At 34.3% G+C, this 27,678-nt stretch overlaps 1 protein-coding gene across 1 annotated transcript in view; it reads left to right on the top strand.

Moving 5' to 3' along the window:
* LOC150081263 (palmitoyltransferase ZDHHC14-like) overlaps nucleotides 1–27,678 on the top strand; it is a 137,892-nt gene that overhangs the window by 92,012 nt on the left and 18,202 nt on the right. Inside the window, exons 9-10 of the mRNA XM_090378995.1 lie at nucleotides 5,642–5,729; nucleotides 9,347–9,428. Of these exons, the coding sequence (XP_090235121.1) occupies nucleotides 5,642–5,729; nucleotides 9,347–9,428 (170 nt within the window). The remainder of the gene's footprint in view (nucleotides 1–5,641; nucleotides 5,730–9,346; nucleotides 9,429–27,678) is intronic.

A 27,678-nucleotide genomic window follows, 5' to 3' on the forward strand; every position in this document is an offset into this window, starting at 1 on the left:
TGGTGCATGAGGTACGTGCCTAATTGTTTGAGGTTGAAGTTTGTGGCTGTGACGTATGGTGGTGATGTGGCCAGCGTTTGTCTATGGACAGAATTATTGCTTCTGTGATGGGGTTAACTTGGCAACCACTGTTCTTGTTCAAAGAAGTATCCGTGCATTTTATGTTTAACGATTCCAAACAGGTGCGCCTTAGGTAATGGTGGGACCTGTCCACAACCATGACATCGCGGTGTGGATCAATGTCGTGGTGGGTTGTCCAGACATGCTCGGCGATAGCTGAGTGTTCCACATCTGCCAAACGGATCGCCCTTTTTATGTTCTGAGAGACGTTTCTTGAGCCGATGTCCAGTCTCTCCAAAGTAGCAGCTAGTGCAGTCACAGCAAGAGATGTGATAGACCAAACCGCTCTGCAGAAGGGTGGGGACAGGTGTTTTCACGTTGGAAATGAGAGAACGCAGTTTCTTGCCTGGGAGTTGGATTCACTTTATCCCATGTGATTTTAGGATTCTACTGATCTGTTGTGACAGATTGGGGTAGTATGGGATAAATGCCCTCGTGGATGACTCGCCACTGTTGGCGTTGCTGTTGTTTGTCACGTTGTCGCATGCCTGTAGGTCACACCTGTCAAGGATGTCGATGGGATAGCCACACCTCGCAAGGTCCACTTTGACCCTGGTGATCTCTGTGCGTCTTTCACCTGCGGAGCTAGTGTGTCCAGGCGCGAGTTAGCAAGGTTCGGGCAGTGGTGAGGAGGTGACTCCGTGCGTGTGCTGACCGGAAGTTGGTAAATTGGCCAGCGCACGTAGGTTTACGATAAACTGTTGTCTTCAAGCATGTGTCTTCGCGCCGGACGAGCGTATCTAGGTATGGTATGGTATGGTGTTGTTCGACTCCAGCTCAATCGTGAATTTTATGAAGGGCGATAGTGAGTTGAGGTGGGTTAGGATTCGCTGACCTGAGTCTCTAGGGATAACTACGAACACATCGTCTACATAGCGACACCAAAAGGCGATGTGATGTGGTGCGTGTATAAACGCACGTCCCTCTAACTCCTCCATCACGATGTTTGCCATGACCGAACTGACAGGGGAACCCATGGCTGTGCCATGTACCTGCTGGTAAATTGAGTCGCTAAACATGATTGCACCCCCTGTTAAGCACAGTCTGAGGGCGGTGGAAATGTCATCAGGTGTCAGTCTGGTTCTTTCGCTAAGGGTTTCATCATTGTCCAAGAGTTGTTTTGCACAAGAGATGGCAAGTTCCACTGGGATGGAGGTAAAGAGTGATATTACATCGAACGATGCCATGACTTGATCTTGTGAGATGGATATAGTGCGGATCCTTTCTATGAACTCAATACTGTTGGAGACGGTGTAGGTGGTCTTGCCAACTAGAGGAGAAAGAAGCCTTGAGACAAACTTAGACAACTCGTAAGTCGGTGATCCACAGCAGGATACAATTGGTCTTATTGGTGTGTCTTCCCTGTGTACCTTCGGCAGGCCATAAAACCATGGGATCTGACACCCGGAGGCATGGAAGTGATTACGGGTTGACTGTGTTATCTTCCCCTGTTTGAGCCAACTATTGATGAGGATATTCACCTCTAACTCCCATCGTTCCAATGCTCTGCTGGGGTTAACGGTTAAGGGTTTGTAGACGGAAGTGTCTCGTAAAAGCAGTAAGGCTTTCGCCACGTAATCAGTGCGGTTCATTACAACCGTATGACGGCCTTTGTCCGCCGGTAGAATGACGATGGACGAATCCCATTTCAGTGCCTTGAGGGTAGAAATCTGCATACGGCTGAGGTTTGAAGAGATGGGGCGAGCATGGTGTAGAACTGCTGCAGTCTTTAAGCTCTTTATATTTATATATTAACCGTACTTGTATGTGTATTCTGAAATTAAACCGCTCTGAGGAATTATAATTTTTTCATTTCAATAATATGAATCCGGAGCGCATAGGCCTCTTTCACCACATTTATCCATATTGACATCAAATTATTTTCTACTTGAATGCAGTGATGCATTGTACCTATATACCTGCCAAGCAGTGGGTTAGTCCACTAACAAGAGGGGCGATAGCGTCGTGTTGCCCAGGAACCAGGTATCCCTTGAATTCTGTCCTTTCAGTGTAGTTTTGCGCAATTCTAAAAATTTTCTTTAAGAGTGTCCAGATGGTGGGTCAATTACAGATTCATATTTATTCAAAAAAAGTGTCATATATTTAAAAAAACGTTTCTAAGAATATAATTAAAGTGTGTTCAAAAAAATGCATATACTGAACTTGCATAACTCGAATGATTTCTAAAAAAATGATTCAAACAACTTTTTCATATTATTCAATATAAAAAAAAAATTGTAGGTTGCATCATTTATTCTAATTTTAAAATTTTACCACTATTGCAAAACTGTATTTTTTTAGATGTATAAAAGTAATGCATATAATTTTTTTGTCTAACTAGTTATACTAATACATTCGGGCCTCTACATAATGAAATCAATTGTTCCCTTGAAAAATTCGTTATAAAGAAATTGACCTTTTCAACAATGAAAAATACTGTAAATTCAGAAATATAGTAAAAGATGGGAATGAATAAATTTTCTAACATTTTAAAACAATTTATTAATACATATTTACATGATGTACACAATTTATTAGTACAATTTTAAGAATTATGTCATAAAATATTTGGTTATTTTTTGTTGTACACTGGATTCTACTGTACTCCATTCATAAAAATGTTCGCATTTGTTTAAACTTTAAACACTCAGATATATTTTCTGTTACATTTTCTTCCCACTGAAGGCCTCGATGCAAAGTTTCAAATGCTGCCAATATTTGTTTGGAAGGTTTAATATTGCCCTCATTATCATCCCACTCATCGGTGATATTGTCAATGGTTCTTTAAATATGCTCCAAAACGTTGGAGTCACTCGGATATTCAGCTACTATGGCATCATTATCAACTCCTAAATATTCGCCAGGAACAATTTCTCCACTTCGCTTGGAACTCTTCCCAAGATTGCTCAATGTCTTCTAATAGTTCATCCCTCTCAGCTCTGTTAATTAGCATTTTAGCAAAACCTGCTTTTGCGAAACAATTCTTAATCGTTGTTTCCGTCACATCTTGACTCCACACTTTCGCCAACTCTGATATGCACATTCACAAATCTATAACAGAATCTATAGGTTGGTTGATTTCTATTCTCAGTATAATTTTTTTTCGGTATGTGCCTTCGGTAGTGCATTTTCAAATTCTTGATAATGCCTTGGTCCATTGGCTGCAGTTAACACGAATTATTCAGGAGGAAGAAAACAAGTTTCTCACTTGTAAGTTTCGAAATTACAGAATGAAGGTGGGGAGGGCAGTTGTCGACAACCAATGCGATTTTTCTGTTTTCTTTCGTCATATTTCTATCGAAATTTAAAATCCACTGCTCAAAAATTTCGCTTGTCATTCAAGGTTTTTTGTTGTAGTTGTAGTCCAACTCCAACAACTTTACACCTTTGAATCACCTTTAAATGTCAGTTTTGTTTGGCAAACGTTTAAAAAATAGACATGTTTCATCAACGTTGAATATGTCTTTGACTCGTAATCGAAGGCGCCTCCGTAGCCAGGTGGGAAGGAGCAGCAGTGCGTAGCACACGCTTCTTGATTAGACCGGGGTTCGAGCCCGTCACCACCAAATACGAAGGATGTGGAAAGGTCAGGGAATGACCACCGCATATTCCCGGAGCAATATGGCCTTAGTTGCTAATGCTCCTCAAAAACCAAAATAACAACAACGACTCGTAATCCTCCATAATTTTTTTCGAAACTGTTTCTTTCCAATGGGTGTAGTCTTCTTCGATTGCAACTCCACTTTCATTAGAAATAACTTTTTCAAGTGAGCCATGACACTCTTTAAATTTGTCCATCCAATCAGAACTGGTTTGGAATGGTTTGTGCCCCAAAAAAGATGCACACTCCATAGCCTTTTTCTTTTTAATAGCCCCAATATCGGCATGTTTTGGTCTCCAATCAACTTCATCCACTTAAAAACTGCTTCATCTACATCTTCCCAAAGGCATAATTTCACCTGCTTCGGACTGAGTCCCGTTTCCTCAAACGGTTTGAGAATCGAAACAGGGTTTTCGGAATGGTTGACACTACTGGCAGGGACATCAAATTTTAAAGCAATTTCTTTTTTTTTAATGCTGCGATCTACACTATTAAGCACTTCCACTTTTTCACACTACATTATCATCAGCCATTATCAATCCACTACAGGAAGAAGGCCTCTCCAGCAACTTTCCAGTTCCTTCTGTTTTCACACTACACTCAAGGATTTCCTCTTAGACACTGTAAAGTTAGTTGCACAGCAGTTAAAACAAAGCTGAAATTAGGGACAACTTGTAGCTACCATGTAAACAGAGACAGGTGAAGTTTAGTGAAAGTGTGAATGACTCATTTCCTCGAAACAATGAGCTGACCACAGCCATTTGCCAATGGCTGTGGAAAGCTGACCAGCGGAACTTCTCGGCATAGTAGTGTATAAGTTGTATAGGTTTTACTTCTTTTTAGCCATTGCTGACCCACTGCTGGGCAAAGGCCTCTCCCAAACTTCCATCTTTTTCTATTCCGCGCCATGGTTGGACAGTTTCCTCCTGCAGGGTTTTACAGGCACCATTAAATTGTAAAATGTTTTAGCTCTTAATTTGTGGAATTAAAGCCTTTAGCTATTAAAAGCTAAATGGATTAATGCTTAATTCATGCTTTCTACAGCATCAGCTTTATTGCCTAAAGGCGATAAAGCTTCAGGTCTCTCGAAATCAGTTCGTTATATGGAAATTTTCTTTGTTATATTACATTGAAAATAGTTTGGAAACTATTTTCAATGTAATGAGAAATTGGGAAACCAAGGGGAAATCAAAATAGTTTGCTACATAGAAAATTCTGCTATATGGAAGTTTGTTAAAGAGAGGTCTGACTTTTTATAGATCAAACAACCAACACTTCTAATATATTAGGACAAGCCTACCTCCAGCTGTGCTTGGTTTTATACATGAATTAAGATGACATGGAAGGAATAAAGAAATTGTTAAACTGAAACCCATTCCTCCTGAAGGTGTACCATTACGCAAAGTACTGATAGTTCCTTATTAGGCTATCTGCACAAAGTCAGGAGCTGCAACAAGCTGTGATCTTTAGTTTAGAACTAAAGATTCAAAACATCTTAAATGTAGATCAGGCCTCGTAATCCTCACAATTTGAGCATTATTAATTTGTGTTGTGGCATTGTACTGATAGTTCTGTCTGTGTTTCATCACAAACAGAACTGCCAGCAGTACTGGCAAAGTTCTTGAAGCTGGCAAATGGCCTACTAAGGAAACATCAGCCCCCCACATAAAGGTGCACTTTCAGGGGAAATGGGTTTCGGTTTAACAGTTTCCTTCTTTCTTCCACTTCATCTTAATTACTGCATTGAACTAAGAGGAGTTGGAGGTGAGTTTTTTCCTAATATTAGACACATTGGCTGTTTGATATAGATACAGCTGTAATAAAATTTTGCCAATTATAAGATATATCCATTTTCATACATAAAATCTTGTACGTGATTTTATTTATTTATTTTTTTTAAATACCCTACTTCTACCACAGCCTTATTGATAGAAGAGGAATAGTTGTTCCAGATGGACATTTTTTACGTAAAGGGAACTATGGAACGGTGAAAACATCTCAGCCAAAGGTATCCACTAACATTCCTTACCTTAAAAGCTAATTAATGTGTATATATTACTTGAAATGAAAATTTAATTTGAATTAATATTCTTCTAATTATGGATGTAATGGATTATCCTGCTGTCCTAGAGACAGAGAAATCAAACTGTCAAGTAACCTCAGCATGTTGAAGTTCCCCCAGACATCTGGTTTATACTGGTCATATGTCATCTTCCCTAACACATGCTTCATATTTATGTAATCTTTAATATGAACAGAGTGCATATTCCCATTATCAGTCACTGTTGGCAAAGGCATTGTGCAATAGTATAAAAAGTATTCATAACTGACATGCCTTTTTCTGATTGTAGTAGCCTTCCCTCCCCCACTAAGTTTTATGATCCTTGCTGATTAGTGAAATGGGGCATTAAACTTGAACAGGCTTCTGAGGTGTAATCTCAGTTATCCTGTTCACCATATTTGTTATCTAACTCTGAATAGTCTTCTCTGGAAGGTAGATTGGAAATTGGCAGGTTTCATTGTGTGGCACTGGAGCAATAAAGGATGGTTTGTTGGGATACAATACAGCTTTTTAATTGGCAGATTTTTAAAATTTGATATATCCACCATACAAAAGTAGTAGTCATTGTGATGGTTTTTAGACTATCTGTATGTTTGAGGGAGTTCACAAACTTGTCTTGATCATTCATGGGCATTCCAAAATAGGCTTCATATGCAGTGAAACCAATAGTGTTATACTTCATGTATTTTGGACCTATATAATATCGACAAACATAACAGAACTACTCTGGAGACAATTTGCACAAGGCAATCGTAAGACCATGCTTGAAATATTGTGTTCAAGTATGGATACTGCTCCTAAAAAAAAAAAAAAAAAAAAAAAAAAAAAGGCATCAACCTTCTTGAAATGGTCCAAAAACTAGCAATTTGCCTTAAAGAGGACATCTTTGGAGGGGAGGTGGGGGGAAACACTTCAAATATGTGGGCTTGGGAAATTAGGCACCTTGGAGGAGACTTCATGGATGCGTATAAGGCTCCAAGAGATGATAGTAAATTGAATGAGGGCAAATTTTTCACTGTTATAAATTATACCAGGAGTAGAGGATTAGACTGGATTGCAGGAAATTTTCTTTTTCCCAACTAGTTAATAAATACTGATATAAATTTCCTCCTCCATGGATGGTTGAAGCTGAGAGCTTGGAGAAATTCATAGGTCAGTTGGACAGACACCTATGTGAGGAGGGATTCAGATGGATAGTTTATTTTATTATTTTTTTTAATTAAATTTTTTATACTATAAATGTAATACCATCATTTGGTAGCCATAGCAAAATGCATATACAGTTCATATAAATTGTAAAAACATAAAACCTTCAATGACACAGTTATATGCAGCACACAAAACACATAAGAAAAAGTTACTTTTTCTTATGTTTTTATATGTTATGTGTTACTTCTTATGTGTTACTTTTTTTTTCTCGTTACTTTAAAGGAAGTTTTGGTGTTTAGTTAAAACCTCATAACAGGAAGGGAAAAATGATAACTAAGATAAACAAAAATGACAGTGGCAAAGTTTAAAACAGAAGAAAATATTTTAGAACTACAGACTTAATACTTTCATGATTCGCTAAATTAAGAAGAATGATTGAAATAGGGAAAATTTTGGACACTGTCTAATATTCAAGTGGAAAAGGAAAATATCAGGAGTGGGAAAATGGCAAGTGCAAATGAAATTAGGCTGAAAGCTATAATGAAAATATCACTGTGGTTATAACACTTTATCTATAGGTCAATTTCTTAAGGATAAATTCCAGAAGGCTCACCAGTTTTACCAATATGTAAAAAGAGAAATAAACCTGAATGTAGAAATTACACAGGAATTTCGCACCTTGGCATACCAGGTAAAATTATGGATCTTAGAGAAAAGGATTAAGAAGTACAGCTGAACGTGACTATGAGAAAGAACAATCATGTTTCAGGCAAAATAGGGGATGCCAAGGTCAAATATTTGCACTAAGACAAATTATAGAAAAATCATGGGAATACAAGAACTGTTCAGATCTTCAACAAACACTATTTCTTTGCCATTAGTTTGTATTGCTCTTTCTAAAATATTAATGAACTCCCCTATATTATCTATTTTTGAGCCATTTGCTGAGGTGTATGCAGAAATAAATTCCAAGAAGCCTTCCTTCGAATATTTAATGCATACCAACACACTTTTGCTCTTCTAGTTATACATAAAAAAAAAAAAAAAAAAAAGGTTAAATGGGATTCAATAGAGCTCAAGGTCTACCTCTTCTAGTCTATAGCCTAATCTTATATTTTTTAAGATGCTGTTGTTTTCTTATGAAATAGAAGAATAATTTTTAAAAGTAATATATGAGTCCTTAAGATATTCGGTCCTGATTTCATTTGTGGGGTTGAAATGACCAGTTCACTACACTGATATGAAGTAAAGCTCAATTGATGCACAAAAGAAAGATAAATCTGACAGAATCCAGGCAAAGTCATATTTTGGCACCCACCGTCCCATCAGCAGAATTTCTGACACCAGTTATGCATTGTAATTTGATATGTTTTTGTAGTTGATGTGTCATTGCAGGTTTTGTACTTTCTGATGTGTTTCATCAATAGTCATTCCTTTTTAGAACTTTTTAGCTTTTATATTTTAACCTGGTAGTTAACCATTATCTGCGAGCATGCTGTTATTATATATTTAATTTCAGCCTCTACTTTACACGAATGCATGACTTGTGTAGTTCTCAGGTCATTATGACAGAATGGTTGTGTATTATTTAAGGCTGCAGTATAGAGAAATATTGCAATTTTAATATAAAAACTGTACATAACTTGAAACAAACTGAAATAATTTTTTATAAAGTTCAAGTATCTCTTCCCCCCCACTTGTAGCTTGTGCAATTTTAAATACAAGAGTAGATTATTTCTGTAAGTAGATAAATGAACTTCCATAAATATTAGGTTTTGAGGACTAGAAGTTGGTTACAACAGGTACCTCCTGGGATTTAAATTGGTGTTTTTCCACACAGGCATCAATTGTTAATTGTAAGACTAATAGTTTGGTTTTCATATTTCTAAAATTTTTTTAGAAATCTTACCTTCCACTTTCAAGAAATTACTTTATTTAAATGAATTAATTAAAACTAATTAAGGATTCATGAATTTCGAAGCAGATATTATATTAAGCATCCCTCTAAAAACAACTTGGAACTCTGTGCTCAAAACTGGAAAACAGTAATATGTAAAATGATGAACCTATTATTAACGTAAGCTACAAAAAGCCATGCCAAAGCTAAAACCTTTTAGCCAGGCCTAAAGTCACACAAAGACTTTTTCTGGATCACTGTTATGGCAGACTGGCCAATCCTTGATAGTGGTGATATGTGATATAAGATTATGGCAAATCAAATTAAAATATTTGGGTATGGTTTATTACCAGTAAGTTGGTATTGTTTTGAATATTGTTTTTAATTGAATTGTTTCAATTGAAGTGTTTTAATTGAATTAAAAATTTGAATGAGCTGGACTGAAATATGAAGTTTCAATCCAACAAATATTCAGTATTTTATTTATTATTATTATATATATATTTTTTCCTTTCAGAATTCATCAGTAGTGATGGCCAACACATCAGCAGACCCTAAAATTGGCTACAGTACCTCAGCTAACATCTATGGATCAAAAAGTATGGCATCTTATTCTGTAAATGGAGGGTATCATAATGTACTGAAAGATAATTCTTACCAGAATACTGGTCCTCCCAGGAAACTACAAAATGTCAGAGGCTTAGCCCATTAAAGAATTAATATATCTGTATATATAAACTTTAAAACAGATTAATTAATCAAAGAAAAGAAAACAGCTACCTAGAAAAGTGTGGGAATAAGCCATCTGCTTTTCTTCTGTTCAGAGCGAATTCCTTATACGACTGCACTTAAATTATGTTGTAACTTAATTTTCACTTGTGATAATTTAATATGTAAGATAGGTATTCAGAATGCATATGTGATTTGGAATTGAACAGTAGCTTATTTCTTTTTACAGAAATAAGCTAGTACATAATATTTTGTTTATTATAAAAATTTCTTTTACCAGAGTTTTAAAAGCTTTCAAGAGCATAGCTCTTGATTAATTTGCTCTATGCATTTAACCCGCACATGTGTGTGTCTCTCCACTGTATACACAAGATCAAAGTATCCACCTTTTCATGTAAATCATAGTCTTGAATTTTTTTTTTTTTTTTCCCCCTAATTGCATTTGATTCATCTTAGTGACGTACATTTTATTCAATTAAAATTATTTTGTTGCTATTTAGGGCACGTTTCTAACCAATAAGAATTTGTACATATATGTGATGTTTAGCAATACAGTAACAAAGGAATTATATATATATATATATATATATATATATAAGCTATTATTTAAAAATATGCTGTGCTCACGTTTTATCAACTATAGTATAAACATTTTACAGAACAAAATATTGTAAGGATTAGGAGGTGAAATGCTAAAGAAAATAAACGTAACTTTTTTTAAAAAAAAATTTAAATTGTAATGGAAATTTCTTATTTAGCATCGTGGAGTACTTCATAATATTTAATATAACAAAATATATATGTTTATATTTTATGGAGCAGAATTCTATTTACTTACAATAATTTCGGTAGCTTATGAGTTATAGGATAGGAACACTAGATATTTCTTTGTTAGTATCATGTGTATTTAATGTTATGTAATCTATTTCACGCTTCTTTTAGTTTCTTCTACTGAAGATATAAGTTTAAGCCCTTAAGTAAATTAGCTACCCTGTGATTTCTTTAATATTTTTATTTATTCAGTAACTACTTTCATAAGTTTTATAAATAAAGTTTACTGCAGATTAAAACTTGTAATATCCTATAACTAACTTGACTGTAAAATTAAGATTTTACACAAGGTCTGTTCAAAAAGTATACAGATTGTGCTCATTCTTCAAGGTTGAGACAACAGAATGCAACTCACTTACAGCAGTCCATTTTTGTCAGAAAATATCAAAGGTACGTTTTCATAACTTTGATTTATCTCAATTTATTTTTATCTCATATTTCACAATATTAGAATGCACTGAATAATGTGTATTAAATATTTCTTTAAGTTTGAAAAACTACAATTGAGATAAAATAGTATACAGGGACTTTTCTGTGGGCTGCACACAAGTTTCAACTGACACTGTCGTTTCAAAGAGGATAGGGAGTCTGTTGAGAGTGATCTGAACAGCCCCAACTTCAAAAAATGATGAAATTGTCTTATTTTTGCTATGAAATGACCAAAGATTAACTATTTAGGAAATCACTGAAGGAACTTGTATCTCTATCAGATTGTGCCATTCCATATTAATGAACACTTTGAACAGAAGGCCTTTTTTATAAAGTTTGTACCACAGCTATTAACAGAGGAACAATGTGAGCACACAGCCAGAAAGCTGGTTCTGATTTGTTTGAATGTGAGGCAGTTATCCCAGTGGAAGACTACTTCCCTAACCAAAAAAAAAAAAAAAAGCATGGAAAATATGCAGCAAAACAAAGGCCATGTTGCTATATCATATTTTGACTGTGAGAATGTTGCCCACCACAAATATGCTACAGAAGCACAAACAAAAAGTACATTGAAGGTCTGAAACACCTTTGTAATGTTGTTTGAAGAAAAAAAGGAAAAAAAAAAAAAAAAAAGAACTCCAAAGACTAATTGCTTCATAATAATGCACCATCACATTTGTCACAACTTGTATAGAGTTTTTTGTCCAAAGACAAAATCACTCAAGTTGATCAACACCATATTCAGCAGATATGGCTCCATGTAACTTTTTTGTTTCCTAAACTAAAAAAAAAACCTGAGAGGGTGTCAATTTTACTTAAAAACAATAAAGATTAATACAATGGCTGAGCTTATGACGATTTCAAAATTGGCTTTCCAGACTTGTCTCCAACAGTGGGAGAATCTTTGGGCTAAGTGCATCCTCACCCTGTATGTTTATTTCACCATGTTGTAGCAGTTTAGATACTTTTTTAACAGACCTCGTATACTCATTTGTTCCAGTATTATGATTTTTTTAGTGAAGAATATAGTGAAAAATATTTACATGCCGTAAGAAAGGAATTTTGGTTTATACATATTAAGCAAAAAGATACAATTTGCAATAGATACATCTAAATTTCTTTTAAAAAAAGGTGCATATTGAATTTATAACCTTTGTGCTTCAATTTTTCATGACTGAGCACATTATCTAAAAGGTGTTGCATTTGAAAATATAATTTATTTATTTTTTATTTATTTTTTTTTTTTTTGTTAACAGTTACTGTGTTTTTAAATGAACTACATTTACTGAATGCACTGCACCAAATTTTCTTAACAGAAGTTTAAATGAAAGAACCTGAAGATCCCGGTAATACAATAAACAACTGTTTTTGCTGATTTGCAAACTTTAAGTAGGTTTTTCACAGTTATTATTATTTCATTTAGATGAAAATATATGTTAAAATTTATAAAACCAGATGAGAATGAAATTTGGAATTGAGCCTCCGTTTTTCTGCACTTTGCTGAAAAGTTGCGAAGGTGAACACTATGCTTTGCTTCTTCTCATTTTACAAAATCTTCTTTACAGACTTGATTTTGGGATTTTCAAACTGTTTTGAGATGTCCTGAATTATACAAAACTCAGTTTTATGGCTAAATGTTTTTCCAGATGCCACCCCGACAATCCATAGAAATAGCTCTAACCTAAACCTGTGTGTGTCTGCTGAGTATTTATCTGAACAGTACTGCTGTACACTATTAGCTTTTTTGCTTGTAAGAGAAAACCATGTTAGGAAACCTTCATAACTACTGTCTTTTGACTTTCTAGAAGCTGGTTCAGGTAACTATAAACAAAAGGAAAATGCAATTTTTTGGCCAAAACAGGCATAAAATTTAGGAGGAAAACAGATTCTTTAGAAAAAGTGGGAGGCTTACTAAAGTCCGCACTCTACTAGAAATTAAATTTCACTGACAACACACACACATTTTACATATGTGAATTTCTGTTTGAATTGTCTGTTAGACATCAACTGATTGATTGATTCAATAAAAATACTGTTGCCCTCTTCAGAAATATTGAGTTGAAGTTTTGTTTATAATAATGAATGGCACTGTTGTGTTTAGATTTGGCTGTCGCTAGAAAGAGAAGATCTGAAATAAGTCCCCCCCCCCAGCTGAATATTCTCTCATGACACTCAGCATTGTTGTGAGGAATTGTTAAAATGCCATGCATGACTTTAATTTGTTAATTATCAAATAACATAATAGTATCTGCTAGTTAATTATCAAATAACATAATAGTATCTGCTAGTTAATTATCAAATAACATAAGAACTGATACTGCAATTTTTGCAAAATCAATTTGTCTCAGTTTAGTTTGAAAAGCTTGTGATCTGAGTAGTGCTTGTTGAGTGAAAGAACACTCAGAAATTGCTGCAGATGTTGTGGCATCCTGTTTTGATGTTCCTGATACACACACACACACACACACACACACACACACACACACACACACACACACACACACACACACACACACTGTCTGTGTGTGTGTGTGTGTGTGTGTGTTTTTCTCTCATTGGTCTTTTAGAATTGTGAATAACAAGGAAAGTAGCCTTTACTGATTTATTGATTGGGGTGGGTTTAACTCGTACTTCTACACTCTATTAACAACACTAGTTAAAAGAATTGCCATCTTGAACATTTATTTTCTTTGAAAATAAATCTTTAATAATATTAGTTTTTATAAACTGTTTTTTTTTTTTTTTTTTTTTATTACTTTCTTGAGAAAGCATATCATCCCTGGAACTAATCATATGCATATTGGAAATGAAAAACCTGAAGAATAGTTTGCTTTTATTTATTGCTAACTGAACAATTATGGAAACTACTCTCGGGTGTTTATTGCAGCTGTATTTGTTAATGAAATTAAGAAGAAATTTATTTATGCAATTTTTAAAAAAATTACAATTTTAATGTAAATAATATTATTTTCTGCAAAAAAAAAAAAGAAAAACTCTGTTATAATGGTGAGATCAAGTCAAAAAGGTAGATTCTCCATCAGAAACATGGGGAATTGGCAGCCATGCTTATTTCAGAAGTAATTCAGAGCCAAGCATAAAATTATTCTTAAATAAAAGCAATAGGGGGAAATGTAGCATATGCTTGTTTTACTTTCATTAGACTGTTATAAGTATATTGAACTAGCAGACTAACTACAATCCCTTACAGTTTATAATATTTTTTAAAAAACAAATTTTGTTCCATACGTTTAAATAATATGCTTGTTTTAAAATTATTTCATGAATTTCAGAAATGTAACTGTTACATATACAGTCAATTGCAGCATTAGCAGATTTAGTTAACAAAAGAATTTGAATATTCTGCGAGGCAAAGAGATGAATTAAAACATGCAGTGGATTAACAGACATGTCTGTAACTGTGTTTTATCATTTTTAATAACTTCAAATAAGCAGCCCCCCTAGGACTAAATAGTAATGAAAACTTATAAATCTACTTCAGTTCAAAATTTGCAGAAATTCTCCCTCCCTCTCTCTCTCTCTCTCTCTCTCTCTCTCTCTCTCTCTCTCTCTCTCTCTCTCTCTCTCTCTCTCTCTGTGTGTGTGTGTGTGTGTGTCTGTTCAAACTGTGATCAGTTGAAATGTGTGCTTCTGTAATTGCACTTGGAGAAAAACTAGATTTACAAATATATATACACAACTCGTGGACCAAAAGTAAATAAATCATTCTTGATGCATTATAGCTCTAAAGATATAAAAGGTACTTCATCATGAAATATCTTTAAAAATGGGAACTAATACAATTATAATCTTCTCGTTTTTATTTCCTCATGGATCCGTGAAAAATTACAATAAATGAAAACCCATTTAAAAGGGAAAATATCAGTATATGTGCTCTTTTGAAGGCCATGTGTGACCAAGTAATAAGTATGCAGATACAGAAATTCACACTTCACCATAAAATTTACAGATCTAGTGTTAACAGTGAGTGATGTTCCTGGTAGCTGTCTTCTCTGCTCTCTGGACAAACATACAATGTTTGTCCCAATGTACGAATTAGGATTATTAAGTGGTATACATAAATGAGAAATGTGCAGGTGGTAGACAGATCATCAGTATGGAAAACTTAATGGAAAAATATCTCAAAAAAAAAAAAAAAAAAAATCCTTTTAGTCCTATTGGTAATATAAATTGATTCATCCAGTTCAGAAAAGACTTACATCAGCTAAAAAAAACTGCTACTAGGACAATATGGTTTTGATATCTGATAAAATTATCTAAGATATTTCAAAAGCAAAGTGTTTTTTAACTGTTTCTTTCAAGGTCCAGCTTACAAAAATGTTAAAACCTTGACTTATCATCTTAAACTGCCATATGCAGAAAAATTTCTCACTTTTCATGATCATTCTTTGGTGTTGATGGACTAAAGAAGTGAGAGCTGAATACTACTTGAATTTAGTCTGGTAATTTTTTTAGTAACACTGTTATTTAGAAAAGTTCTCTGATGTGACACAAGATGAATACCAAGATATTGTCATTCAATATGAGGGCTCGACCTTATGATACTAGTATGCGAAAGTTTTAGGTGAATCCAGCCAATCTGGTACATTATGGCTAGTAGCTACAAAATTGGATCTATTAGCTTTGAATGGCTGTCATCTTTTTTTCTCTTCTATCATTTTGTATGGATCAGTTAAGGAAAAAATGTATGCTAACAACACCAAATAACTTTCTGAACTTAAGAACTTCATAACTGAACATTTAACGGCAATTATAGTGGAGCTGTTTCAGCTGCTGTAGGCCTATTCCCAAAAGGTTACGACTATGTAAATGCAAAAGTGTCTTTACACTTTACACGTTTGCATTATCTTTTTGCTATCAATATCTAAGCTAATCTATGTGTTTCAACTTTGTTGGAATCATCTGCAGAAGTCCTCGGTTCTGAATTCTTCAAGCATATTATGTAATTTTTCTTGGATGAATGTTGTCATATCTCTTCCCCCTTCAATATGAACTTTGGTATTGAAAAAAAGAAAAAGAATATGGTACCAGATCCAAAATGTTGCAGGATGGAGGGAGAAACACGGTATTGATTCGCAGTTTTTGGCCAGAAATTCTTACACAGCCAGAGCAGAGCAAACAGCATTGTCATAATAACAAAACCAATATACGGTATTCCATATTTTGGGATGTTTTCACCACAAATCCTAACCTTTTTTCATTATCCTCAGAACTTTGTAGAAATATTGACTTTGTTTATCACGTGGGAGGATTTGTAATGCACAGCTGTATCAGTGTCAAAAACACAGTGCTATCTTCATATTAGAACAAACTTGCCTGGTCTTTTTGTAATGCAATGATAACTTTGGATGCTTCCATTATAAAGACTTGCTTTTCTTCAGGTTTATACCTATTAAGCCAAGTTTTGTCAAGTGTGACCTTGAAAACAATTGGGAGTCTCCCTAACATGCTTCCTGATGATCCTAACACAATTTGACTGAATTCTGCTTTTGCTCACCAGTTAGTATGGCACAAAATTGACAGTAATCCAGTACGTGAAACCTTGCATTAAAAATGCTTTGGCATGATTTAAATAATATTCATATCTCATTAGCTAAATCACAGATAGCACAATTCCTGTTTTCTTGAACAACTTCTTTAATTCATGGTTGCATTACATTTCCATCCATTTTGCTTGAAAATGAATATCCTGGAATGTTTGGAATCATCAAAAGACGTCAATCCATTTTTGGTACTATAGTACAAAATGTAACTAGTCTGGAAACTTTCAGTCACACCTCATGGTCATGTTGTTCTTCCCCATAATAATTCCTTTATGCAATGAAATAATCACTTTTGCCTCTGTTGGCAGAGTTCCTACGTATCATTTAAATCATAACACCATCAGCTGTGCTAACAGACTGCATAATTACCCATTTTTTTCATTATCCAACAACATTGAGTTTATTTACCTCAAATGTTTGTTACCCATAATATTTATTATACATAAATATGCATTGCTATGCACCTTTGAAAATCCAAGAATTTCTTCGTCAAATGAAATTGTTCATGGAATTCATTGGGAATTATGTTTTTGGGTTTACTTTTCAAGTTTTCAAAAAGTTAACTTTCAGGATTGTCAGTTTCTTAAGTAAATGTGCTTCCATGTGGAGGCATGTTTACAAATAAACCAATTTGCAGTACAGTGCTAAACAGACAACAAGGAATGATTAAAGCCTGTTTAGTACTATGTAAATATGCATCATCAATAAAAGTGATATTGTGTCCTCACTTATGCCTATAGGTTTTGGTTTTATGACCTTCTGTATATAAGAATTAATAATCTGTATACTTACCTTTCTTTACAGTTTACTGTGATAAAACCACACAATGTAAACTTTTAAAACAATGAACAAAAATAATTGAATTAAAAAGCAGACATTGGTTCTTGATGTAGATTTTACTGGAATACACTACTACAGGAGATATGAAAAATGACTGTGGGGAGAGGGGTCAACCTATATATGATTAAACAAGAATTTAAAGTAAAGAATAGAAGTCGACTTATGCTGAAATATACACTATCTATCCCTCTATCCACAATAATAACTTGCTGTTAACACTTATGTTGCTTCAATTTATGTAAAAGTCATTCATGTAAGACTATATTAATAGCTTTACTAAAGTTTAAGCAAACCAACATCAGTATTTTTAGGATTGGCATAGCTCCAGAGATCCACTTATACTTCACTAATGATTTTTCAAGGCAAAACATCAATTACAAGTACTGATGTGTAACTTTGAATGGAGTTGAGAAATGCTTAGTGTGAAGAAGGTATCTGCTAGAATTCAACATGTTGAAAGAAAATTAGCCAAGTGTTGATGCTGAAGGATTTAATAAGTACATTATCTGTTTATACTCTGGCATGATTGCATAAGTCGGAGTTTACAACTACTCATTTTAACAAGAATACAATTATTGACTATATTTGAACTGTAGTTGACTTGAACACCTCACTTGAGACATGTTCGACTACTTCTACTAATGCTTTTCCAGTGGTGTTCACCCCCCCCCCCCCCCGGACAGCTGCCATACCTCTTTTTAGTGTATAATTTGAACATGCATATGAAACCTTGTACCTGCGGACGCCTCCGTAACCAGGTGGGAAGGAGCAGCGGTGTGTAGCACACGCTTTTTGATTAGACCAGGGTTCGAGCCCGTCACCACCAAATACGGAGGATGCGGAAAGGTCAGGGAATGACCACCGCATATCCCCGGAGCAATATGGCCTTAGTTGCTAATGCTCCTAAAAAAAAAAAAAAAAACCAAAACCTTGTACCTGCATGCTAACCACTTGGCCACAGCCTAAATGATTCAGAATAGAAACTAATAATTAACATAACCTGAAACCTATTTCCAAAGTATTAAACAATTTTCTTATTAATATTGCATATACTTTACAAGTATATTCAATAACAGTGTTTGCATTCTTTGGTGCATAAGTGGTCTGTTCCCCATAATCACAATTCTGTTGAACAACATAAATAGGTAGCTAGATACTAATAAGTGTATTAGTATGCAGTAATACATTAAATAACTATGAACATTTAGCTGACCTCAATAATTGTTTCATCTATCATTTCTACTTACCACACTAAAAATATTTACTAAAGTTTAAAATAATAAAATTATAACTGCTATGCTAAAATGACAAATTGGCCATACATGAAACATCTAAAACCCATAGTTTATGAAAAGACACTCTTGTTTATCTGAACATGTGTGTCATAGAAACAAGGGAGCTGAGTATACCTGAGAAGTTAAGCTGAAATTTGAGATTACTATTTTATAATGTACGCCTTTTATAAGCTTATTGTTTTCACCTTTTTATTGCTTTGTTGTTCTGTTCAGTAAGAACAGCTATGTAAAACCATCTAATTAAAAAAAGAAAAAATATATTATGAATACCAAGTAAGCTGAATTGCTCTAATTATTGGTACATGATATGCTTCCAACTATACCTCTAATATACATTTTAAACTGTGAAAAAGCAGACACACTTGAAAAGAAGTTTGCTCTCATTATAAGATAGCAAGAATAATAACTTTCATAAAAACAAATTTAAAAGTAAAGTTTTAAATATTTTAAAAACTATATAGACTTTAAAATGAAGTTTATGCTTCTGTGTTAAAAACTGCTGACTTGATCATTTAATTTTTAAGAAATTAGTATTAGAAAAAGTGGACTTTTTCTGCATCTGCCAAAAAAAAAAAAAAAATCAAATTACCCATACTTTTCCCATCACCAAAAAGTTGAAAATCTGAACTTGAACTTTCCACATTGGCAGTAGTGGCAGATAATTTATTCTAGTAATCTAAAACATGCTTCCCAAAAGTAAATTTCAAGAGATCTAACCTTCTGTTAATCATGATTTTAAATCTATGTCCCTTGCTTCTCTTACCAGTGAAAATATACCTCCTCATTCATTTTAATGACTCCCTTCAAGGACTTGTATGCCTCAGTCAGGTCCTCTCCCTCCAGAGCAGAGTACAAAATTCCAAATGCAGCCCCACCGTCATCTTATACAGAGGAGAAAATAAAGCATAATTATTAGTTCATTTAATACAGTGAATAATTAACTATTAAACACTCTTATATATATATAAATGGGTCACAGAAACCAGTGACAATAACGGAAACAAATTAGTGTGATCCTATAATTGATTATATCACCAAAAAAAAAAAATCAATTTAAATGTGCCAATAACTTTAAAATTTTAAATTCCAATAATTTTATTACATATAAATAAAAAAAATATATAGAAAATTTCTTTCTTTTTAATTAAATAGTAAGAATTAGGTTTCTAGTCCTGACTACAGCTATCTCTCTCTCTCTCTCTCTCTATATATATATATATATATTATAGTAAAAGTATAATATATACCATATAGATGCTGAATATGTATATAAACATAATAGTATAGAGTGGGCCGTAAGGCCAAAATAACTTATAAAGACTAAGATAGCCCGTGTAGGTTTACAATGCCATACCCTGGAAATAAACATATAATTAGTAATAATATATAAATATATAATACAATAATGATTATGTAGCTAATTATTGATATATAGATACATTGAAAGGAACTTTTTCGAGGGCTAACCCCTTTCAATATATCCCACCAATAATTAACAGAGCTATCTGTTTCTGATTGCAATTCCGATTTACATTTATCCCTATATTTTATATATATGTACACACACACACACACACACACAGTCGATTCCGGTTATTTTGGACACATCGAGACTAGTGCATTTTGGCCCGATTAAGCGGCTGCACAATTGCGTGAAGTTTCATGTAAATAGTTTAAAAAGTTAAAAATACGGTGGACCCCTGCTTTACAATTGGTTCACTGTACAATCAAATCACATTACGATGGACTCACCATAGTAAAGTACCGTTCACTATACAATGTGTAGTAAGCACCGGTCATTGTGATCACATTTGTAAATTGAATTTTAATTCTATTAAACAACAATTCTAAATAAGCGAAAATAGGAGGAATACTATCCACAGGCTATAAAAGTAAAGATATATAAAGCACAAATTTGCCCTTGATTACCTTACCAATTAAAAAATTAAATGATACGTGAAAATCGGAAGAATATACGTGATAATCGGAATAATTAATATGTACATACTAACTAGTTGACATTTCTGTTCACTAATATTTGTGAGTGGGGGTTAAAATTTAAAACAGTAAAAAGATAAGCAATCAGTAACAAAGAACACGGCACACACAAATTGCAAGTAACACAATACGTGCAAGTGAGAACGGAGTAACAAGTTACGAAGCTTTAAAAATAGGAATGAAGAGAAGATTCTGAAAATTAATTTTTTTATGATTGAAGATTTCATGGAAGTGTAAACACATTTCACCATAATAACCCACAGAATTCCAGCTGTCGGTATTATCACAAATTCAATAAGATCGAGTTTACTATCTGCTTATGACAGATTGCACTAACAGAAAAGCCCAATAAACAAGTGACTGCTAATTGTTTTATGGTACCTCCAGAAATCTGACCGAACCACGAGGTACGGTCAGAGACAATCGTAGGGTAATCTCCAGTGCTGTGGCCTCCTACCCCAATTAAATGCTATGTTGTCCCAATTAAGCAAAGTAAACCCTGGCTATTTTCTCGATTGAGTTCTGTTCTTTAAGATTTGCCCCAAATAAATGGCTGCCCTGATTAACTGTCCAAATAACTGGAATCCACTGTATATATATATATATATATATAAATAAAACTAAAATGCCACCACATGCACACAGTAGTTATACAATACAAATGTATTTTTTTTTTTGCTTAATTTAGTAATAAGCGTTAGGGAACATGACGGACTTTCTGGACTAAAGATGTATCCAGCTTTTAAGAGGGTGAATTTTATTTAAAAAAATAATACATTATAAGGAAACATTAAAAATATTTTGTATATTAGAAACACAAAATTCACAAGTGCTTATTAAACAAATTACCAATGTTAATGCAAATTTTCTTGTCATGGAATCCAAAAAATTCCCTACTATCATGCTCTTCGTTACTGATACTATGTTGGAACTTTTACTTTCTTTAATGAGGATGTCATCTTTAGTACCATCAGGAGCATTGCTAATTCTGCATTTCTAAAAAGAATTCAGTTTTTATGAGGAAGCAGAGTTTTACTGATCTTTTCTTTAGGATAAAGTAAGAGTTCTCGTGAGACGTATAAATCCTCACTTGCACATTTTAAGCAAAAACAATATACACAGTCTGATCTAAAAAAAATTTCACTGCACATAACTAGTATGACTTCAGACCATAAGATGATGATGAAGGGTTTTAGGCAACCTTTTCCAGGTTGTCTAAAATGCATCTTACAGTCCAGAAAATACAGTAATTGGTAAAAGGAATTCTGACAGGGCAGGGCAGTTCTCTGATTAGTTTTTTTTTTTTATTATTATTAAAACTTTTTATTCACATCTTCTTATAAATGTAATATTAAAATTATTTCTTGCTGATAAAGAGGAAGATATTGACATTTTGATATCTATTGATAGATATTGTTGACTTAAAAGAAATATTTATGATGATAGTCTAACTTTCGAAACCATAGCATAACTTATCATACAGTTAGCAGAAGTTTTTAGTAGCATAAGAGAATGTTAGGATCTGTAATTTAATATAATCAACGTGTTTCACAAAAGCAGCTGGATTTCTCAAGAAACATACATGTGTGGTGAGATTCTTTTTGAGAAGCTTTTGTAGATGCTTCCAAACATTTTTGCAATAACACTAATATAAGATTTGAAGGATGTAGCAATGTAATAATGCTTTCATTGAATGAATATTACTCAGTATTTTTCAAAAAGTTCTTTATTCTTATATATTAATAATGAAACATCAACTAGATAATATACACAAATGTTTCAACAGCTTTTATATATATCCTTTGCCCTACCTTATTACCTACATTTTCTTCTTGTTAGTTACTGGAAATCAGTTTTATGTTATTTTTATTGCTGTTAATTTATTCTTTTAATGTAAATAAAGACTGCAATAAAGCTGTATGCAGTGGTTACAAACTTTGTAAAAGTGGTCCCCCCCCTTTTTGCTCAGCACGAGGCTGATTGGGACTTGCTCCAGCCCATCAGTATGATTTTTCCCCTCCCCTATTTCAAAAACTTCGATTACACCCCTCCCCTTTTTTCACAGTGAATAATTTCTGCAAATTATGACATGACATCGCATTCACAATTCTGTTTACTTAAATATTGATTCACACTGTTAAATGTTGAGTTTTGCTAAATCAGCCTATGCAGACTAAGAATGAAATGTGCTGGAAGTAATTTTTTTATTTGTTTGTTTGCGCAATTCAGTTCACTTTTTCAACAAAATTTCAAAACTATTTTCCAACTCCCTAGGAAAGCCGTGCCCTCCTAGACACTAGGATATGACACTTCCCTAGAGGTAGTGTCATTGTGCCGAGGAGATTGCAGCTTTTTCTCAAACTGTGGGGCATAGCTTCACTGGGGTTCACACTTCTACAGTTTGAGTAAAGTGTTCATCCCTCTGGGTTATTATATTATCATTATATAAGATAAAAAACTTTAAGCAGAATATTGAGTATTATTCACTTCATTTCTAGTTAGATAATAGAATAAATATTTTTTCATGTCCTTTGTTAGCCATTTTCTACCTTAAAATACAACACTGTGTGTTGTAATTTCGTACATTTACAAATAAAATTATTAGTTTTTAACATCAGTATTACCAAAGGGCAAACATGGCCAAAGCAAGGACCTCCTGTACTTGTTCACAAGTACTAATGGGTAATTTTGCACATTCTTGATGTAATAGATTTTACTGCCTGCTTTTTTATATACCATGTATCTTTATATAAATTTCATTGCTAAAGTGCTTTATATTCTAATATTAATAATTTTAAGAGCTTAAGGAAATATTTTACCGCATACTTTCTTGGTAAAGTTTTATACTATGCCAAATGTTTTGCAAGAGTTTTTTAAAACTATATAAGTGTTTTATATGTACATACTTGTTTCTCTAGTAAAGCATATAATAAATGAGTATATGTGTATATATATATATATATATTGAAATAGACTGTGTTACAATCAGTATGGTATAATGTAATTATGTAAGAAAGTATACAAAAGTTCAAGTTCAAATACAAACAAGTTCAAAAACAAATTGAAGGCTGATTTCTGTATAATCTTATTTTTAACTTTCTGAGAATTAATCCATGATTTTGTATATATGCTTAAAACTGAATACAGTGTATGGTTTTTATTCAGATATAAACTTTTGATTGTAAATGTTATTTTCCATTTGAGCTTTTTCAAAGATAAGCTTTTATTATATGTGAAGCCTGATAATTCTTATAAGGCTTTAAGCATTCTTTAAAAAACTTGAGCAGCTTTTATTTTCTTTCATCTGTTCTTTTATAGATTAATTGTACAGGTGTATGTATAAGAAAAGGGGTTGGGGTGGGGGGAAATAGCTGTGTCCATGCTTATACACCCTCACTACCTTATAGCTTAAGCACCCTTATAGCTTACCCGAGGAATCCTTTGAATTCAGATATGTTACTACATGTTAAATTATATTTTGCATTATCTTGATTGAGTAATAACATTAAAAATTATGTTATTACTCAATCAAAGAATAGTCACTGTTAAAAATAAGTACACGAGTTAACAAAAATGATAGTTAACTTATGATCACAAATTAAACTCTTAATTTTCTGTCTCCACTTGCTGTCTGTCAAGCCCATCTGAACTGCTCGAATGTGCGAAAAAGCTTTGAAGAAAATTTCACCTAGAATCACAGAAATGATTTCTTCAATCCTTCATTTAAAATAATTTAAGTTCTTTAGTTTGGTAACTGTTTCCTATATTGGAATACTACTCTCTCATATAAGTGGTAATGTAATTTCCAATTGCTCTCTATCTGCATTTCATGATATCCACATTTGCTGTTGTGGATACACTTCTGAAGATTCAGAAAGAAAATGTGACTTTTTTACTCCATTTCTGTTTGTTTATTACTGGGCTGGACCATTTTTAAAACAAACCTTTCTCATTTCATTCAGATGACCAAATGTTGTCATCTTAGAAGAGTGATATAAATATGGTGTGCAATGCACTACCAAATAGTAATGCATGTAAGGATTACATTATTTGAGGGACCAGAGCAATTCCAAGATAATACTAAACTGGTGTATATATTTCAGAGCCTACCATGGATTTTTTTATATATACATCAGCTGTTCCATGAAGTGAAAAGAAGCATTAAAGACTACCGCATGATTTGTGCTGATTCAGTTTTTTACATTTATATAAATTAGCATAGTCATTATGTTCTAAAAGTTACTTGACCTTTTCCCAGAGTGAATTTCTTAAAAATGCATAGGCTGAGGAGTAAAGTGTAAAGTGTATTCGTGTCAAACGGCACCAGGGGTTTTCCCCCATCTCCGCGTAGTATACATTGTCATGTGAAACAGAACACTGTTGAGGCCAGAGATTTAAAAGTGTGTGGATATTGTACATGTGTACTGTCGTGTACCGTTGTTCATCTGGTCATTTAGCCGCTGGACCCCTACTGAGGCCCAATGTTGCCCACACTTGGCCCCGTGGAGGCAGACCAGGTACACCAGTTTTACAATTATTTACTCTGGCAGGCCCTGCCACCTAATTTCCTAAGATTTCAGTGGCTAGGACCTATGTAATACAGGCTGAGGAGTGAGTTTTTTGCTAGTGATATGCTATGTGATTATCTGATTATCAGTAGTGATTCTTCATGCATTAAGAATCTGCAAATAAAGGAACCACAAGGTAACAGTGATCACAGTGTGCTGAAGTGGGATTTACTCACAGAGGTAACTACCATCAGGGGTAAAAGGAAGGGTTTTTGCTTTCGTAAAGGTGACTACGGTGGTCTGAGACAATATTTAAATTCTATACAGTAGGAACAACTGATGATGTTACCAACAGCAAATTCAAAACGGGAAGCATTCAAAGAAATAATCTTGGAAGCTACTAGGCTTTTCATGCCAACTAAGAAATACTGTTTAAGATTTAGGCCTAAATGGATGTCAGATGAACTAATTAGACATGTGGCAGAGAAGAAAAATGCATGGGATACATATAAATTAACAGGTGACACAGAGGCCTATGATAGATATAAACTGGTCTGTAACCAAGTCGCAATGGAGGTTAGGCAGGCGAAGGCAGATTACGAGAAATCTTTGGCAAAGGATGCAAAGAAAAACAGCAAAGAGTTCTTTATTTATGTAAACTCAAGAAGGAAGGGGAATCAGATTGGTCCACCTGATATTGATGGTTCAACTGTTGATGATCCTCCTCAGGTAGCTAACAAGCTAAATGAATATTTTGCATCTACATTCACACATGAGAAGTTATTCAGGGAGGGGACTGCCAGCGGTGTATTAAACTCTGGCAGTAAGTTAGATAATCTTGTAATAACTGAGAGTAAAGTGGAGGAGAAATTGTTGAAGATGAACATAAGAAAGGCACCTGGGGTGGATGGAATATATCCAGTTATATTAAAGGAGGCAGCAAAGGAAGTAAGCAAACCCTTAGCCATAATTTTGACAGCTTCCTTGGACTCAGGAGAGATACGTATGGACTGGAAATGTGCAAATGTGACCCCAATCCACAAAGGAGGATCAAAGGGAGACACAGGTAATTACAGACCTTTAGTTTTAACTTCTGTTCCAGGAAATTAATGGAGGCACTGGTTAAAGAAGCATTGCAGGATCATCTTGACAAGACTTCAGTTATAGCTTGAACACAGTGTGGGTTTGTGAATTGAAGTCTTGTCTGACCAATTTGATTAGATACTATGATGTAGTCACAAAGGAACTGGATGCAAAGAATAATTTTGATATCATATATCTGGATCTTAGAAAGGCTTTTGATACTTTGGCACATGGAAGACTGCTGCACAAATTGGAGCAGTGTGGCATTGGAGGCAAATTGCTGCTATGGATAAAGAGATAAAGTACAGAGAAGGGCAACAAAGGGATGGTTGAGTGGGAGAAGACAGAGTGGTAATCAAAGGACACTGCTCTTTGTGGGCTAATGTTATTAGTGGAGTCTCCCAGGGTTCAGTGCTGAGTCCATTGTTGTTTTCTGTATTCATTAATGATATTGATGATGGTATATCAGGCTTAATGTCCAAGTTTGCAGATGATACGAAGATTGGCAGGGTTGTTAACGACAGTACGGTGCTGCAACAGGATCTAGAAAAGTAGAGTACAGTGTTTTTTACTATGCTATGGGCTGAGATGTGGCAACTGAAGTTTAACATTGATAAATGTAAAGTACTGCATATGGGAAGCAGCAACCCCAGAGTAACATATCAACTTTGTGGTACTACACTGACAGAGGTAGAGAGTGAAAAGGTAAAAAAAAAAAAAGATAAAGTGCAGCCATTATCAACCCACTGCAGGATGGAAGCCTCCTCAACAATTCATGCTGAGGGAAATGGACCATAATCTGCCACGCTGGTCTAGTGTGGGTTGGCAGATCGACCGTATTCAGCAGTCAGGGGCTTGAACCCCGGTCTACTCAAAGAATGTATGCTACTGCACTCCCGATCCTGACCACTCGAAAAGGACCTAGGGGTAATTGTGCAGGCAGATATGAAGTTTTCTGAGCAGTGCAGACGGTTTGTAAGAGTAGCTCATGGTGTCTTGTCAATGATATACAGGAATTTTTCTAGTAGGGATAAGGAGGTGATTATCCCCTTGTATAAAGCAATGGTCAGGCCACACCTTGAGTACTGTATACAGGTCTGGAGGCCTCATTTTAAGAAGGTTGTAGAGATGTTGGAACGAGTACAGAGAAGGGCAACAAGATTAGTGAATGGAACAAAGGGTTGCTCTTACGAAGAAAGAGTTCATTTTTTCAAATTACAGTGTCTGGAGACTAGGCACCTGCGAGGTGATCTGATTGAGGGTGTATAAAGTCTTGAATGGTTTGAGCATGCTCAATGCTGATGGGATCCTTCCTCTTGCTTAGAATAATTGCATGAGAGGGCATAATTTCAAATTGAGGAAAGACAGTTGTAGGATAGATGTGCAGAAGTTTGCCTTTAGCCAGTGGGTGGTTGATTGCTGGAACAAACGTCCATCTGTCGTAGAAGTTGATAGCTTAAACAGATTCAAGGCAGAACTAGACAAACATTTGGAGTGGGTGGATGAGTGAAATGAGAAGGGGGTGTGTTTGTGGTTTTTTTTTTTTTTTTTTTGGCTGATGCTATATAAGCTTGC

Source organism: Mastigoproctus giganteus, chromosome 8, assembly GCF_048544385.1.
Source record: "Mastigoproctus giganteus isolate SK-2022 chromosome 8, ASM4854438v1, whole genome shotgun sequence".
In the NCBI taxonomy this organism is placed as follows: Eukaryota; Metazoa; Arthropoda; class Arachnida; order Uropygi; family Thelyphonidae; genus Mastigoproctus; species Mastigoproctus giganteus.